Source organism: Leopardus geoffroyi, chromosome D3, assembly GCF_018350155.1.
Source record: "Leopardus geoffroyi isolate Oge1 chromosome D3, O.geoffroyi_Oge1_pat1.0, whole genome shotgun sequence".
Classification (NCBI taxonomy): Eukaryota; Metazoa; Chordata; class Mammalia; order Carnivora; family Felidae; genus Leopardus; species Leopardus geoffroyi.
In genome coordinates this window covers 85,745,496-85,764,225 of record NC_059339.1, presented here as the reverse complement: position 1 = coordinate 85,764,225, position 18,730 = coordinate 85,745,496, and the positions used below count along the sequence as shown (strand labels likewise).

General features: G+C 35.8%; 1 protein-coding gene across 1 annotated transcript; it reads right to left on the bottom strand.

Annotated features, from left to right (window-relative positions):
* Positions 1-8,518: 8,518 nt before the first annotated feature.
* On the bottom strand, positions 8,519-8,963 carry LOC123587830 (40S ribosomal protein S15a-like). Its single transcript, XM_045457851.1, has one exon. It carries the CDS (start codon positions 8,946-8,948, stop codon positions 8,556-8,558), a length of 393 nt encoding a protein of 130 aa, XP_045313807.1. The 5' UTR covers positions 8,949-8,963; the 3' UTR covers positions 8,519-8,555.
* Between the last annotated feature and the right edge of the window lie 9,767 nt (positions 8,964-18,730).

Sequence of the window (18,730 nt, the reverse complement as noted above, 5' to 3'; positions counted from 1 at the left end):
TTTCAGTTCTCACTAAAGTAAATGTATTATTGCGCTATCTTACATGATTTAACACTAAATAAACAATCGCTGCATACAGAATAAAGAACAGGATGTAATTCCTCTAGAAGGTAGTTTCCTCCTTAGAAGCTATGGGTTAGAAAAAAGGATGAAGTTCTGCGTTTACGAAGTGTTGGCCTTTATGCTTTTAAAAGGTGATCTTATGGCTCAGCCCCTACTCTTGGCACTTCTGCTTTCTTCTTTTTAAAAAAAAATTTTTTTAATGTTTATGTTTATTTTTGAGAGAGAGAAAGAATGCAAGTGGGTTAGGGGCAGAGGGAGAGAGGGAGACACAGAATCCAAAGCAGGCTCCAGGCTCTGAGCTATCAGCACAGAGCCAGACGCAGGGCTTGAGCTCACGAGCTGTGAGATCATGACCTGAGTCAAAGTCGGACACTCAACTGACTGAGACACCCAGGCGCCCCAAACTCTGCTTTCTTCTGCCCACCCCACGTCTGCTGGTTTAAGGAAGACCAGTCACGGTGGAATATAACTTCCCATTGCCATATACAGGTGATATTTGTAAACTAAGGAGGGTAGGGTTGGGGCGGGGGGTGTGCAGAAAGGATTTAAGTTTTCTCGTTTTAAGCATCTATGAAATCATTTTCCTTCTTCCAAGAAGTATAACCTGTGGTAGAGGCAGTGGTATTCACTCACCTCTTTTTTAAAAAGGAATTGACACATGCAACCCTCTCCATACAATTCATCCATCTCTCATAAATACTTCCCAATTCATTCACTTTCTCCCCTAAGCTTTCCCCTGGTTAGTAATTGTGCCATTTCCCCTTTCCAATAAAGTTCAGTATTCTTGGGAACTTGCTATCTATTCTATCACCTAAACTATCTTGTTATTTATTTTATTTCTCCAAGGATCCCCTACAGATTGTAGCAATAAATAATTGGATAAACCAATCTCAGCTAATTTGAGAGAAAAGCCATCATCTTTTTAAACTTAAACAGTGTCTTAAGCTAGCTAAATAGTCCGCAAGGTCCCTAAAAGGGCCAATAATGTTGGAATTTGTGAAACAAAAGGAGGATTTTGATAGTGATTTTTGGTCAAGAGGACCTTTTGACTCCCTTCACGTTTACCATGTTGATGGTGGCTCTCTGTTCCTGTTCATAATGAGGCCAGGGGAGAAGCCAGTCAGTTCCTCTCTCAATTAGCTCAGAATAACGTCCTCTTGTAGGTCCCACGGCTCCTCCCAAGTCTGCATGTCAGGGATAGCCCAGAGGTTAAATGGTTTCGGACAGAACACCCAGAAGGCTCGTGCCATTAATGGAGGACGTTTTCCTCGCTCTCATAAATCAGAGAGGCTCCCACTAAGATTTTATAAAGTCCATTTCACCCCTGTATGAGAGAGAAGTGTTAGGTTCATTAATCCTTTCTTGCCTGCACAATTTAAAAGAGAAGAGAAATGCAGGCATCTCACACAGGCACTTTATAGATAAATATGTGGAGGCAGAATTTGGAATTAGATTTAGCATGAATATCCAGATTCACTGAAACACTGTAGACATAGCTTGATATTAATACCTTATTTCATATCAAGGAGGACAGAGAGCAGGAAAATATCTACAACTGTAGGACCTTGCCAGGAGCTAGGAAAAGGGCTGCACTCCCAGCTCTCATGGAGTCGACATTCTGCTGAGTGTAGCCTTCTAAAAAATTTTATTAGCTATCTGATGCTTTCAGGGAATTTGCGTATCTCAAAAGAAGTGGGCATTCTGAAAATAATTGAACAGTGCTGACACCTTTAAAATTGTTAACAGTGAGAAGGAACATTGGGTTAGTTTTAGTTGTACAGCATAGTGATTTGATATTCATACATGTTAGGAGATGGTTGGTCACCACAATAAGTCTAGTTACCATCTGTCACCTTTCAACATTGATACAATACTATTGACTATATTCCCTACGCTGTACATTACATCTCTGTGTCTTATTTATTTTATAACTGGAAGATTGAACCTCTTAATCCCTCCATCTGTTTCGTCCATCCCCCTCAACTCCCTTCCCTTCCAGCAGCCACTGGTTTGTTTTTATGAGTTTGTTTCCATTTTGTTTTGTTTGTTTATTTGTCTTGTTTTTTATCCTCCGCATATATTTGATTTATTTCACTTAGAATGATACCCTGTAGGTCCATCCATGTTGTTGCAAATGACAAGTTTTGAGTTTTTTTTATGGCTGAGTAATACTCTGGTGCGTGCGTGTGTGTGTGTGTGTGTGTGACATTTTCTTTATTCATCTATCGATGGACACTTAGATTGCTTTCATATCTTGGCTCTTATAAATGATCTTGTGCCTTTTTGTGTTAGTGCTTTTATTTTCTTTGGATAAATATGTACAAGTGTTCAGTATTCTTGTGGTTGTGTTTTTAATTTTTTGAGGAGAATCCATACTGTTTTCCATTGTGGCTGCACCGATTTCCATTCCCATCAACAGTGCACAAGTGTTCGCTTTTCTCCACATCCTTGCCAATGCTCATTTATTGTCTTTCTGACGTTAGCCATTCTGACAGGTGTGAAGTGATATCTCATTGTGGTTTTGATATGCATTTCCCTGATTGTTGGTGATGTTAAACATCTTTTCATGTCATGTCATGGCCTGTTGGCTATCTGTAGGTCTTCTTTGGAAAAATGTCTATCTAGGTCCTTTGCCCATTTTTTCTGATCCTGATTTTCAGCAGTGCATGGATTGGCCAAGTAAGACTGCCATTTATCTGCAGACTGTCAGCATAGTGGCTGAGCTTTGCCATCTGCTTAGCTGAGGAAGGTTTTTGCCTCTGCTTAGCTGAGGAAGGGCACTTCTCGCTTTGATGATGGCAGCTACTAGTTCATAAGAAAGGAGAACCCTATACACCTGTCTGATTTCCGCATCCCTAATAGGGTGGAACTAAACCTAGGACTTCCGTGCAAACTTGTAACATGAGAAGATGTAGCAACTAATAACCCATTCCCTTACTGAAGCACATTGTGCAGAATTCTAAAGGGAGGAAAAACTTTAGATTTAAAATGATTTCCTCTTCATGTTTTTCATTTACATAGATAAAATCTTAGCAATAAAAATTAAAAGATCAGGCAGAAAATGCCTCTTCACCTCTTCACTTCACTTCTCTAAACCCAACCTGACTTCCTTTATTCTACCTATAACTTTGTAATTTGCTACATGATTTTTAGGCAACTGCCTTTTCACCCTTCCATGGTGAGCCATCCATCTCCCCCACTGCCCCAACCTCTAACGGAATGTTTTACACATTAATTAGTAGGTCGTTGACAAACACAAATATCTGATGAATAGATGCAAAATGGTACAAGTGGTTGGCCATGTTAACAGAACAGAAAAGGGGGAATGCATGGTGTGCACGCATTCAGATAAGAGGAAAGATGGCTTGAAGAAGCAAATATGTTGTGCAGGGGAGGGCACTGTTCCCTCTGTGAAGATAAATTTGTATAGAGAAAATTTGCTTTCAGGATGACTTGAATTACTTTCATACATACATATAAAATATATTTTCACATGCATAAACTATCAAAGCTTATTTCTCAAAAATATGTTTTGATTACTTATCAAGGGCTGAAACTTCACAAATGGTTACTAACGTCACATTAGTTGTAAAAGGAGTTCATATAGATTTATAATTGTTTTCTTACATCATGTTGGGGAAATAAAAATAAAGACAGTATTTTATCAACTCTTACTCAGCCTAAGTTCCAATTACCCCGGATGAGAGGCTCGAAGAGAAAGGTATCTGTTTTCAGATTGCCTTCTTATTTTTAGATTGTTTTTAATATTGTCATTTAAATTTCTTTGCTATAACATCTGGTTGAAAGGCCTCCCATCCTACTGGTGCTGGTATATAACTGCGCTGGGATGTTTCTACTTCTTGTCCGATTGACAATATGTGGTCCTTAGGCATCAACTCCTATACGGGGTCCTCCACCCAAACTATACCTATAGGACTATGTGCCTCTTCCTTTCTCTGGGCCCTCATGACACATTGTCCAGACTTTTAAGATGTTATTCATAAAATGCACTGTTTTCTTTTCCCTTTCTTTCCCCAAAGACTGAGCTACACCTAAAGGCAAGAGTTTAGTGGTTTTCATGCCTGTGTCCCCATTACCTAGCAGAGTGCCTGACACGTAATGAACGTAGGCATTTGGACGCTGAATGAAATCATAAAATCAGTCATTATCCTATAACTCCTGAACAGACTATTTTGGTTTATTACTTAAACATAAAATTTCAATATGCTAAGTCAGCATAAAGTGCATTTAATTTAGAAGGATGTAATTTGCAGAATATAAAGTTTGAAATACCACCATGTTAAAGACCTCTAGAAATCAAATCGACGTGTTGATGAATTAGATTTCATCATAGATATTGGATAAGATAAGAGAAAAAATTATATGGTATATAATATTTGGCGTGCTAAAGCATAGAAGTGTAAACTAATATATTTGTTCTCAAAAGATGATGCTAACACTATCAACAGTTCCCAATTGTTAAATGTCTCTTAAACACACACACGTACTCTGCCAGGTGTTTTTATACCTTATCTTTGGTCTCACAAGCATGCCAGCTGGTGTTACTTACATTTTCTAGATGAAGAGCTAGAGATTCAGATGGTTTATTAAACTTAAGTAGTAGCATTAGAATTTGAAACTATCACTCATTTTCTCTGATCCTGAGAATGTCTCCCTAAACCTCTCAGCCATAACTAAATCATGGGGGGATAAAGTGATTTGTAAGAAGACACTAGATATTATAAGCAATCTGAGTCTCCTTTTAGTTACAGAACATTGTCCCTTCCTTACGTAGTAGTAGTAATATCGTCATTGTATCCAACTTAAACCTCAGACAAAAGATAAGAAAATAATAATAACCAACATTTTATAGTGCTTTACAGTGGAAAATGGCATTACATGCTTTATTCTAGTTAAGTTTCTTTGGGTTTTTGTTTTGTTTTACGATATCTCAAGGAGTAATGCTGTTTAAATTAACATTCAGAAAAGAATGAAACATTTTATTGCAGGTCTGAAATCTCACTAAGTTAGTTTGTTTTCTCATCCAAGTCCATTTCCCACCTAAAATGTATATTTATATGCATACACTGTCTCTGTCTCTCCCTATACATAGGGATCTGTAAATACAGATACATATGTATTATACATAGATGTATAAGTCTATATATCTATAGATACAGATATTTTTGTATTCTATATATGTTAGTAATGTGTTATGTCTCAGTGTAACAGATAATCATTTTATAGAATAATCATCACTTTCCAAACTTGGTTATGGAGAATAAGGTCAAGTTTCCTTGAACAGTTCACTGGGATAACACATGGGTGCCCAGTTTTTGAAAGGCCATCCCAAGAACACTGCATTTGCAGGTAACATGGCAAAGGTAAATCCCTCTCTCCATATGTAATGACTCTGACATCTAGGTAGGGGTATATCCGCTGAAGCATAACTGGAACAATAAAACTATTCACTGAAATTTAGATCCAGCAATTAAGTAACAAAATTTTACCACATAAGCCTATATCAAGAGTGGCCAATAGAAGACAGCAGTAGACATGGCTCCTCTGTTCTAGGACATTCAGTCAGGTAAAGAGCATCTAGTTCCAACAGTAACAGAGAAAAACAAATTCCCAAATGAGCAGTGGAGACAAAAAGAGCTGGATTCAAAGAGGAGAGATTATCCAAGGGAAAATGGCATTGAAAATACTTTTTTCAAAGAGAAATGGTTTGAAATCGGTTTAAATGGATGCTGCACAATGTCTTGGGGGGAGGGGAGGGCGGAAAGGAGAACTTTCCATGCCTGAAAGAAAACTGTAGATGGAAAAGCACAGAAATATAAAAATAGTGAATAGCCCAGTTGGGCAATGACTGGAAGTTGGGAAAGCTGAATAATAAAGAAACGGTGTAAGAGCCAGTTTTCAATCCATGAACCTATTTTAGTTGACTGACTGCAGAGTAGTACTTTTGGTAATAGAGCAATGTTTGGTTTTAAGTTTCCAGGCAGTGAAAGTAGAGGGAAGACTTAAAAAAAAAAAAAAAAAGAGTGTTCTAGAAAAACAGAGTGAGCATCTTTCTCTGAATTCTGAAATTGTAATATCTCCCCCATAAATTAAACATACGATTTTAGATAAAATAATATCGACAATATATCTATCCAAAGGGAGTTTCCTACTCAAGTCTCCATAATTGATTCATTTAAATTAAGCACTCCTAAAATCATGCAAATATAAAATTATAACTTTGTTTTTATAAAGTAAACATTTTTATGTGCTCATTAAAACATTTTCCATTTATTTTGTAAATGCTGTTCATGATCATTTTCTCCAGCATAAATGAATTATGCATGACTTTAGTGTATGAAAGTATTTTTCTTCCCATGGTGTGAAGATATTAAGGATCCAGAGTTCTTTTAAAATATAATTTTGTGAGAAAATGAAAATGTTTTCAAATATTTAAGAGAATAAAACAAAGAAAATCATTCATTTTGCTATTAATATTACATTTGTCTTCCATGGCCAAAGGTCATTTTTAAAGAAACTTACAGAATCATAGCATCTGGGGCAGAAAATGTTGATTTTTTAAAAATTTTAAAAAGTGTGGCATAATATCTTACTGGAAAAAAAGGTAACTAAAAAGAAAAGACTAGATAACAGAGGTGCATCTATCAAACAAAGACATCTCTCTTCATTCAAAATTCAGCCATACTTTTGAAGTACTGAGAAGAAAATAGGCATTAATACGATAGAAATTCTGTGATATGCATTCCATTAACATATATCTCCCTTATTATCAAATAGGAGATTTTGTTGTTGTTGTCAAATATTATATCTTTAAATTGTAATGGCTTTTGTTGGAATATGGAACTCCCTTTTTTCCTCGCTTCACATATGTATTCATACAGCTGACCCTTGAACAACATTGGTTTGAACTGCCTGGGTCCAGGCACACATGAATTTTTGAAACAAACACAGCGCAGTACTGTAAATGTATTTTCTCTTTATCATGATTTTTTTTAACATTTCCTTTGTAAGAATACAGTATATAATACACATAACATAAAAAATATGTGTTAATTGATTGTTTATGCTATTGGTAAGGCTTCTGGTCAACAGGTTATTAGTAGTTAAGTTTTGGGGGGGTCAAATTTATATATAGATTTCGATTGTGTAGGGGGTTGGCACCCTAACCTCCTAACCCTCAGAAAATCATTTTGCTGTATCATGCAAAGAACATCCACACTAATTTATTGGGCAGAATAAAATATGTTAGGCAAAGTAATATTTTATTAAAAGACTAATATTGTAAAACAAAGAAGTAATTTTAAGGGTAGGAGTTATGAAACATGTAAATTCAATAACATAGAGCTAAGGAGGGTGAAGATATTTAAAACAATTTTTGGCAAGCATCGCAGTATTTAGCTCAACATTTTTATATGTAATTAAATTATGAGATAAAGCCAGCTGGCTTTGTAAAGTTTTAAATACTGTGTGAACACAAAGGCATATGGTCTCTTGTCTGTGTCAGCTGATTTCAACCTAGGTAGTACACTTACATGTTCCCGATGGTTTCAAATTTTTGAAGCAATTTCCCACTGGGTGAAAATAATTATTAAAAAAAATATTTATCTGACTCATGCCAAATCAGTCACATCTGTACATGTGTCAAATATGACAAAAATGCCCTGTAGTATACCGCTGTAATTCTTCTAATAAGTGAGTAGATTGCATTTGGTTTAAGCTGTTTGAATGATTAAGACTAATTAAACATCAGTCTGAAACTAGAACTTGCCAAGAAAGTATCTTTAATTTTGGAGCTACGTTAAAAAAAAAAAAAAAACATGATCTAGCTTCAGAGTTAATAAAAGTTGATGCTGTTGGAACCTATCATTTTTTATTGATTTCCATTCTCAAGCTGCACAAGTTACTAAATTTTCAGAAACATGCATATGCTAGTGTCGTTCAAAACTTCTCCCCTCAAAACTAATAAATAGGCAAATAAATTAGAAAAAAATTGCAAAGAAAATATTTAGATTGCACATATTCTCTTGAATTGAAGAATCATAATCTGTTTTGGTTAATTTAAACATACTTTTAGTCTTTGGATTACAGAGAACATTTCCAGTTTCTCAATGGCTTCATTGGAATAAGATGATTATAGAAAATATGAATCCATTCAGACCACGCTGATTTCTTTTGCCTATTAGTTTTATATATGAAAAAAAGCACAGGTTTAAAGTTTTCTATTTGTAAATAAATGACATCAATTTTTACGACACTCTACATTCTAAGACTATGGCTGATACCATATTTCCTTTAACTTTTCTGTTCCCTGCATTATGAAGGATGTAGCAGTAATTTGAAGTATGTATGGGAAGTATGTATGAAGTATGTAGGGAAAGTATTTAGATACTAAATAACAACTTATCTTTCAAATCTCCTTCTTTGTTTTTTTTCCCCAGTGAGGCATTTTGTTTGTATGAATGTTTATATCCCTAGAAAAAGAATCCCAGGATTTTCCCTCCTGTGTGTTTTCGCCTTGCTTCTTCATGGTCCATGATGCCAGCTGAGGTTGTCAGTACAATGACACCAAACTGGCGGGACGGGAGCAGATTATTCTGCCATTTTTCTAGATCTTTGAGTTGTACATCAAACCTGGGGCTGATCACCCCACACTTGTTTAACCTGCCTGTGAGGTTCACAACAATTTTCTGAGCTCTGTGATCATCAATGATTTCAACTTCACCAATGTAACCATGCTTAATCATCACAGTCAGAAATCTGATGATGACTTTGGAGCACGGCCTAATAAGAACCTGGCGTTTGCCTCTCTTCTCAGCATTGTTAATGGTCTTGAGAGCATCTGTCAGGATATTCATACCCACCATTATAGTGGCATGGAAAGATGCCGGAAAGAGGACGGGAGGGCTGAAATCTCCTTCTAAGTTAACTTTTTCCTAACAGGCCTCTTGTATTCTGGTCTTTTCCCCATGTCAATCCATTTAATACTCTACTGCTACTCTCACTTGAAACTCTTTTCAAGTATCCTGAATCATGTGTGTGTGTGTGTGTGTGTGTGTGTGTGTTTAACAAAGTACAAACTTTTAACCTGGTTGTTAGTTTAACCATTCCATGTTTTGTCCTGGGTGTTTGATTTCTTAATTTCAGATTTATACTCTATCATTCCTCTTTAAAGACTGTCCATTTTAGCTCAACTGTACTGCTTCCTACAACACCCCCATATTCTTACTTTCCAGGGCTCACCTGGTGTGATTGCCTCAGGCTCTCCGATTTTTGCACACTTGATTGTTGCCTCATCCAGGGCCATTTGCACTCACCTTCCTCTGTTAACCCTTTCTGGTTTCTAGCTCATATCTGTCCCATTCCCTCCCATCATGACAATTCATAGCCATCACTTAACCTATTCATTTATAATTATATGTATCTAATTGTATCTGTAGATTTTTTTTATTGGATTAGAAATTTCTTGAAAAGATTCCCTTTCTCATCGCTTTGGAAATACTTATTACTCAATATTTTTTGATACATGATTTTCCCCTTGTCAACTTTCTTATCTACCTGTCCTATCTTCTAGGCACCAACGCCCCAGGTAGCAAAAGAAAACCTATCTTAGGTGGTTCGCTTTGGTAGCATTTGAGAATGGTAACTAACTACTCCATGACTGTTTACATCTATGAATAAGAGAAATACACATTTAGTTTCTAATTCACAGGAAGATTATAGTTTGATGTGAAATCAAGTATTCCTCTCAATTTTTATCCAGTAAAGCCCATTTGGCACTAAACTTTCTAGACAATGCCTACAACCTTCCCAACTTTTTCTGCATTTGAGATTCTGGATCATCTTGACTTTTTTCCCGTCTGTTATTTATCGGATATTCGCTTTTTTATCAACATGTTTGCCAAGGAGAGTTTCAGCCTTAATTCTCACTTTCATATAGCTATGTTATCTCTTAGTAAAAGTTATCTACTCTCTTATCAGCGGATATTAATATGAAGTTGGAGGTGCCAAGTAAACATTGTGTCTTCTCTAACACAGTATTGAATATAGGAGTCACTCGAATTGCTGTTTGTACAAAATAAGATACATGAAATTGTCATAGAACGATTGCTCTAAGTTGTTCAAACTGATTACAATGAAGTCCACTTGTTTATTAAACTCCAAACACAATCTCTGCAGCCTCTTTTAAAAAAAGGAACGGTATATGGAAATAACATAATCTTATTTTAAGAACAGCCATTTACTTTGGAGGACTCTTTTAACCTTTTGCACACAGCAGACATTAACACCTTCAGATTTAGCCACACGCGGAGCTTCTGGAGAAAGGATTAAAAATAAAATGACAGGTGTGCTCCTTATTAATTTAAAGGTGTCAGCCAACATTTGCAAATGTAACATTACAGCATCTGTAATTATAAGTATGAAGGAAAAGAGTTTAAGTTGCACAGGTCAACAAACGGAAATATTTTTATGGAGAAAAATAGCCAAAAACAATTCAGAATAAGTATAAGGAAAAGACTTTTTATCCAGATCATCTTTGCTGCGTGAACTGAACTTTGTGGCTTTTATTCTAGACCTTGGAGTTCCACATTGTGACCTAATCCTTTGACCTATTCAGAGAAAACAATATAAAACTCTTTCTGAGATTCCTCAGGCAAACACACAATGAAAGAATTGAACACAGGAGTTCTCCTCCCTAGTGGTCCATAGAATGAAGAGGAGAAAAAAAAGCCTAGAGAAGTCCAATGTAGGTGGACATTTCATAGAGGGAGAATGAATACATGGAATATTCGGTTGGCACTGGAGTGAAATCCCTTACAGAGACTGATAAAAACATGATTTTTATAACACATCTTTTTTTAAAAAAATTTTTAATGTTTATTTTATTTTATTTTTAAAAAAATTTTTTTTTTCAACGTTTATTTATTTTTGGGACAGAGAGAGACAGAGCATGAACGGGGGAGGGGCAGAGAGAGAGGGAGACACAGAATCGGAAACAGGCTCCAGGTTCTGAGCCATCAGCCCAGAGCCCGACGCGGGGCTCGAACTCACGGACCGCGAGATCCTGACCTGGCTGAAGTCGGACGCTTAACCGACTGCGCCACCCAGGCGCCCCTTAATGTTTATTTTTGACAGAGAGAGAGAGAGAGAGAGAGAGAGCGCGTGCGCCAATGGGGAAGGGGCAAAGGGAAAGGGAGACACAGAATCTGAAGCAGGATCCAGGCTCTGAGCCGTCAGCACAGAGCCGGACACGGGGCTCAAACTCACGGACTGTGAGATCGTGACCTGAGCCAAAGTCAGATGCTTAACCAACTGAGCCACCAGGTCTTTTGTTTTTGGGGTTCTGAAAAATATTTGTCAATGATTCAGAGGAGGAATTTGATTCTCCTTTGAATCTATGAATATGGTATTCATGTTCATGATGTCAAGCATGAATTTGGAGTACACAGTCTAGTTCCATAATTTAAAGTTGTGCTTTGCCCACGATCAAGACCTTTCTTTAATCTCTGGGATGTGTTACCAAAGTATCTAGAGAATAGCACTCCAAAAATTCTGCCAGGGGAGCGTTTCATTACTACCAGACTGGACGGACGTGTGCTGGGGTCAGTGCTTTGCTATTTCTTTATTGTCGTCATGGTATGAAACAGGTTGTGGGCCCCTGGTGCGCATGAAGGCTTCGTCACCCACAGGCAGGAATTGTGGAGCTGTGTTACACAAAATACCTGATATGAGTTCACTGTCAGTTCAGTGAGAAAATGACTCTTCCTGTGAAGAAAGCAGATTCTATAAACTCTCCCCAGCATCATCTACAATAGAAAGCAACACTAAGTGACAGAGAAAGATACAACAAAGAACATGGGCATATTTCTATTTTAAAAAAAGCCATTTCTGTTAAAAAACCAGTAGTGGACATTAAGCAGAGTACTTGGAGGGAAGGAAAGGCTTCAGCAGAAAACAAAAAGATAGTATTAATGACTGTACTTTTAATAAGTCTATCACCAAACAATAACATATAATTAAACAATAGTAAAGGTCTTGGATTAAGAATAAACATTTTAGGGGCGCCTGGGTGGCGCAGTCGGTTGGGCGTCCGACTTCAGCCAGGTCACGATCTCGCGGTCCGTGGGTTCGGGCCCCGCGTCGGGCTCTGGGCTGATGGCTCAGAGCCTGGAGCCTGTTTCTGATTCTGTGTCTCCCTCTCTCTCTGCCCCTCCCCCGTTCATGCTCTGTCTCTCTCTGTCCCAAAAAAATAGATAAACGTTGGAAAAAAAAATTAAAAAAAAAAAAAAAAGAATAAACATTTTAGTGAAAAATATATCAGGGGTTGGCAGACCAGAAAAAAATTGAATAGTTCCAGCTAGGAACATAAAACAACAATTGTCTTGATCACAAAACATAATCGTAACACCAGTTCTGTTAGGGATGGTTAATTGGAAACGTTTGACAGAATTCTTCTGTTACAGTATTGATTATATTCATTTATATTTAGGCTGCTGTAGCATGAACTAAATTGTACATAGAACTCTTCCCAAAATTTGGCTTCATTTATTGGAAATCATCTCACTGTAATCGTGATCCAGTCACAGGTTAAATAAATCCTACCTCTGTAATTTTGAACGTGGCCATGAAGGCATACTGGGGTAGAATTTGTTTTAACATTATGGCCAGGTTTCCTATATGAGTCAAGAATAAGAATAGACAAGCAGTGCCCTTTACAGAATTCTGTCCAAATAAAATAAATCCTAGCTAGGTGTGTTATTCATTATACTTCTATTATTCAGCCTTTAACTCACTGTTCTACCGTATTGAATGGAATCCAAATTTAGCATAATGATTGGTATAACATTTCATGTTATTTTAATTCAAGTATCACAAAATCACCTTAGCTACCTATACCTAATATTTTTTGAAGAATGGTTTAAAACTCTCACAACATAGAATATGTAAATATAAACTCATTTGCAAGGGCATTAACCTCAATATGCAAACCATACTGATAAAGCTTCTGTAGGCTATATTGTTATTGCTAAATTAACACAGCTAGAATCCTCGTGCTGACAAAGCAGATGTTTTACATGCAAATATTTGTCTTCTGTTGTTTTTTTTTTTAATGCTTACTGCTTGCCCCAACTCAAGATTTGATGAATATCTATGGGAGAATGCTAATTAATTCACTAGTAGAAACAGGAGGGAATTATAGGTAATAATGCCATAAAACAGCTCCGAACCAGGTATAACTATGTACTGTGTATTACCTGTTGGTTTGTTTGGGATCCTTGCTGAAAATATTTTGGATTAACGAATGATACTCTTACCTTGACAATCACCTAAGGATAAAAATTTAAATTTGACTGTCCTGGGAATTTAAAGGCATCAAAATAAGTCTTTTAAATTATGGTTTCAAGGCACTTAAGATTTAATTAGTAATTTTTTTTGTATGAGCTGACGCTATAACATTCTAACAGCTTCCTGAAGCCCACTGAGTTTTCTTTCTAAATCTCTAAAACCCAAAAGAAGTTGCTTGTTTTCAAACAATCTCTTGTCTCACCATATCTCTTTGTCAATGAGAAGCAGTTGCCCAACCTGTTATCCAAAATACCATAGCTATAATGCACACACACACACACACACACACACACAGTGCAGTGCCTGCTGCATGAGAATGGAGAAATAGATCATTATGGAACAGAAAACAGATTCCAGAATCAAAAGCATCCCAAATCAGTAGGCAAAGATGCACTGTTCCAATGATGGCAGTTGGATATGAAAATGGAAATGATAAATCTAGAACCTTCTCTCATAGCATAGATTAACAAACGCAAGCAAATGATTTAAAGGGCAGATCTGAGAAACCAAACCTCAAGCGACTGGGAAAAAAAGTAGGGACTACTATTTATTGTATGCACTTTGGGGGATCCAAAATCTCCGCGTGGAAAATGGAGGGAGGGAGAGGGAAGTTTGCCTCAGTCCATCCTCCACTATTGCTGAGGCTCAGATGGCAGAGAAGACTGGCCGGGCCTAGGGGAGGGGTGATGGAGATTCAGAAAGACCGGAGACCAGAATCCTTCGGAAGGGAAAGTTGAGAACGTGCTAAAAGATTAGGTAGTGAGGGAGGTGAACCCCGATTGGCTCTTGCCCTTGTTGATGTTTCGTCAAGTTTTATTGCTCATCTTTATACTTTTACGTATTTATTTTGGAGTTTAAAATTTTTGTTTTGCTAAATGCAAGCTTCATTTTTAAAGCTCCTGCCTGTGTGTTGTAGGTATAAAGAAAAATACTGATGATTTGCCCCTCTTGTCTTGACACACCACTTTAAACTTATGTGTGTGTGTGTGTGTGTGTGTGTGTGCGCACGCACGTGGGTTTAATTGAAGTATAACTGACATTCAATGTCCTATTATTTTCAGATGAATATCACAGTAATTTTACATTTCCATATAATATGAAATTATCCCCCGTTAAGTCCAGTTATCAAATTTTTATAGTTTATTAATTATTTGTGCCTCTCAATATATTTTTCTTCAATATATATTGTGAGAATATGGTAGAACTCGAGGAGGTAAAACTCACAAAAGTACTACGGTCCCCTAGTGACTAGATTCCCCATTGAGTTTTTAACTCAGACCTGTCCACACTGAGCCTCTTTAATTGTATGAACTCATCAGTTACCATTCCGGTTTTCCTTTCCAGGCACTGGTTCCCATAGCAGTTTCTGCTCCGGTCTGTAGTAATTCTCTGAATCTGCCTGTCTGACTCTCCAGTTTTAGGGACAGCTGTGTGCCCTGTGACCTGACTTCTCCAGATCTCAGGAAGTTTGTCGATTTTTCAGTCAGCTTCAGCTTCATTACTTGTTAGGAGAGAGTGGCAACCACTGAGCTTCTTTCCTTTTTTACATCGTTTAGGAAGTCTTAACATTAGGATTGCCCATCCTTGAACTGTTTATTCGAATCTATTTTGAGGCTGAAACTCCCCACCTTTTTTTTCTATTTTTCTATTGTTTTCTTTTTTTTCTATTTTTTCACATACCAGCTTTCACCCCTAGTGTTGTATACACCAGACTCTCTCCTTTCCTTATGGTCAGACTTGTCAAAGACTCTTGGTTTTTCATAGGATCCAGTTTTCATTTTTTCCACGTTTTGTGTTTCATTGATTTCTCCTCTCATCTGTACTGAGTTCTTGAAAATTTCAGAATTTTATTTAATTATATGTCTTGAGTCTTGGGTTGTATTTATCTTTCATTTGTTTTAAACATTTATTACATTCCAAAAAAGGCATTAATTGCACTAACATTTTTTACCTTCATTTTGTTTATTCCTAAGTAACTGCAATTTTAGTTTTACTTACATTATTTAAAAAATGTTCAAAGAATGCTAGCATTTGTATGATTTGAAAGATGGATATTTCTTGGGGATGGTGGGGCAAGATAGGAAAGACAAGTTTTTGTGATTAGCATCTATTTTTCAAAAAATTTTTTAACTTGTTTTATTTTTAATTTCTTAAAACTTACATTCAAGTTAGTTAGCATATAGTGCAACAATTTTTGATGCATTTGGGGCAAGAGATGGACCATATACTTTCCTTCTTTGTGTAATTGTTTTCTTTCTTTGTGGCCCAATGCCTGGTCCAGTTTTTAAAAGGCTCCATTAGCGTTAGAAAACGATAAATATTATTTGTGAATTGATTACAGTTTGTGGTGATTTCGGCTATTCAAATCTTCCTAAATCTTTAGTTATTATTAATTTTCCTTGTGTACATCTGAGCAAGGTGTCTTAAATTCTGTCAGCATTCTTGGATTAATCATGTTTCCTTTATGTATAAAAGTTTTACTTTATGTATTTCCACCTGTGCTAGATATAAAGTAAGGTTCATGAATTTTCTATCTTTTCACAGTAAGATTTGCCTCTTTTTAAATTACAAAATAATTTTTCTTTCATCTTGAAAAATGTAACAGGGTTTATCCTTTAATTATTATAAACTATTCCACTGCATTCTTCCTTCCTTCCTTTCTTTCTTTCTTTCTTTCTTTCTTTCTTTCTTTCTTTCTTTCTATGTTTTTATTTTTGAGAGAGAGAGAGAGAGAGAGAGAACATGAGTGGTTGAGGGGCACAGAGAGGGAGACACAGAATCCGAAGCAGGCTCCAGGCTCTGAGATGTCAGCACAGAGCCCGACGCAGGTCTCAAACTCACAAACTGTGAGATCATGACCTGAGCAAAGTTGGGCGCTTAACCGACTGAACCACGCAGGTTCCCCAGCATTTTTTCATTTTTCATTTTAATATTTTTTACTTTAGATTTCATATTATCCTATGTTAATAATGCCATTATTCTCTTCCTGGCACTTGCTTTATGCATTCTTGTTCATCCATATATTCAGTCCTTCTTAGAAATTATTTTTAGAAGTGATCTTTTATAAAGGATATGGCCATATTTTATTTTTTAAAGTGATCTTTAAATGTCTATAGTTGAATAACATTCCAGCTCAGTCGTATTTAATAGTTTATGTATCTTGTTATTCCAATATTATTCTTATGTTATACTACCTTGTGTTTTCTCTTTTTCTACAGCTTAAAAATTTTACCTTATACTAGTAATTTAGAGGGTCTCTGGCCAAGATCTTGATTGTAACCTCTTGAGACACCCTAGAACACAGCCATCTCACTACCTGCCTCCTAAATCCTGAACCACGGAAAGTGTGAGATAATTAGGGTTTGCTGCTTTAATCTCCAAAATTTTGAGATACCTGTTTATGTGCAAATACATAACTGTAGCAGCGAGTATAACAAATTTGGTTATTCAATTTCTTGTTTGACTTTTTGTTATGCCTACGTGTAGATATGGATTTAGTTTTATGCAGGTTAAAGTGAAATATGCATACACAAAGATAAATAATAAGTTATAACTGTACAAATATATAATGAGGATTATCTCATTCACATGAAAATTGTAAGTTTTAAAACATCTTATGGAATAATAGAATTTATGTAAATTTTTAAAAACACATACTAATAACTGTAATACAGTGAGTGTAATGATTACAAGAGTAATGATCCAGACACATTATAGAGTGAAAAGGGAAAAGGGCTCTGACTGTTGATTGAAGGGAAAATTGGCTTCCTTTGTAATGATGTATTTTTTCTAAAATTTCTAGAAGCAATATGATACCATGTAATCCCAGGTAATGGAAATTAGATGATCATCCCAATATTTTTTTAATGTGTCATGAGTTTAAAACAGTTTTTCCTAAATTGACTTAAAGAAGCAATAAATTCTTTTAAAATAAATTATTCATTTGAATCACTTTCCAACTAAAAACATATTAGTAAGTATCAGCCATGGTGGATTTATTCTGGGAAACTGCAGAAGAGAAGTTAAAGGTAACTGAAATTTCTTACCTGGGTTTACTGGAAGAATAGTAGTGCTATTTATGGGAATAGCAAAAATTTCGACAAGTGAAGTTATATATGATGACAAATTATTGAATTCATTAAACCTGAAAGTCTTTTGAACTTGAGGATAAATGTCAAATTAGATTATGTCAACATCAAGGAAACAATGTTTAAAAACTATACACACGTTTCAAATCATATTTATAGTTTAAAAGCGTATATATATATAGTTTATGTATGTAAACACATACAGCCTTAAAAGTATATGAAAGTTTATGTATATTTAAACATATATGTTTATATATGATTTCAAAATATATGTCATACCTATAAGCATAGCACTGAGAGACTATAATGACAGAATTACAAGAAGGACTGCTGTATGGGCACTGGAATTGTTTTCCATCGGGGTGGCCTCTTGGAACTATCTGGAAGGCTACATGAGTGGCTAGAAAATCCTACTCATGGCATCTGCTGAAAGTCATGTCCCTTATTGGGGAATGTCTGAATCGTGTCTTGATGGAAAAGTAGGGATCATCTGGGGCTGTCTCTTTTTGGCTATGATACTAAAAATTAGGACTATATCTTGCTTTTAAAAAGCCCATTGTTTACGAGCTTAGTTGTTTAAAAGCAGTAGAACAAATGGAGATTATCTGTTCGTTAATCAAGCTCAGGAATTATTAATCTTTCTATGTCCATTTGAAGTTTAAGATATTCATAGCAAAAAAATGTTTGTATTACAAATAACACTCATGTGTGAATGGAATTATCAACATATGAAAAATTTACACTAGAATACTATTTATGTTATTATTAATAGCTTAAATGTCATGATTTAGTTCTAGATCTAATAACCACCATAATCGTGAAGTAGGAATAAAAGTAAGCAGTAGAACAAGCAGAGAGAAAAATCAAAAAAACATGTGGAATCTAAAAAACATTATCAGCAAACTTTATGTAACTATTATTAATAGGAAACCCCATCTAACATGAACAAAACATCAATTTGTTTCAAATGCACAGGGAATATTTTATAGTTAGACCATGTTCTGGGCCATAAAAGTAGCCTAAACAAATTTTAAAAGAAGTAAAATTATACAAAATATGTTCTGTAGCCACAAAGAAATTAAACTAAGATGCAATAATATAAAGTTATCTTAAAAATGTCCGAATATTTGAAAATTAAACAAGACACTAGTAAATAACTTATGGGTAAAAGAAGGTAAAAGAGAAATTAGAAAGTTTCTTGAACTGAACAAAAG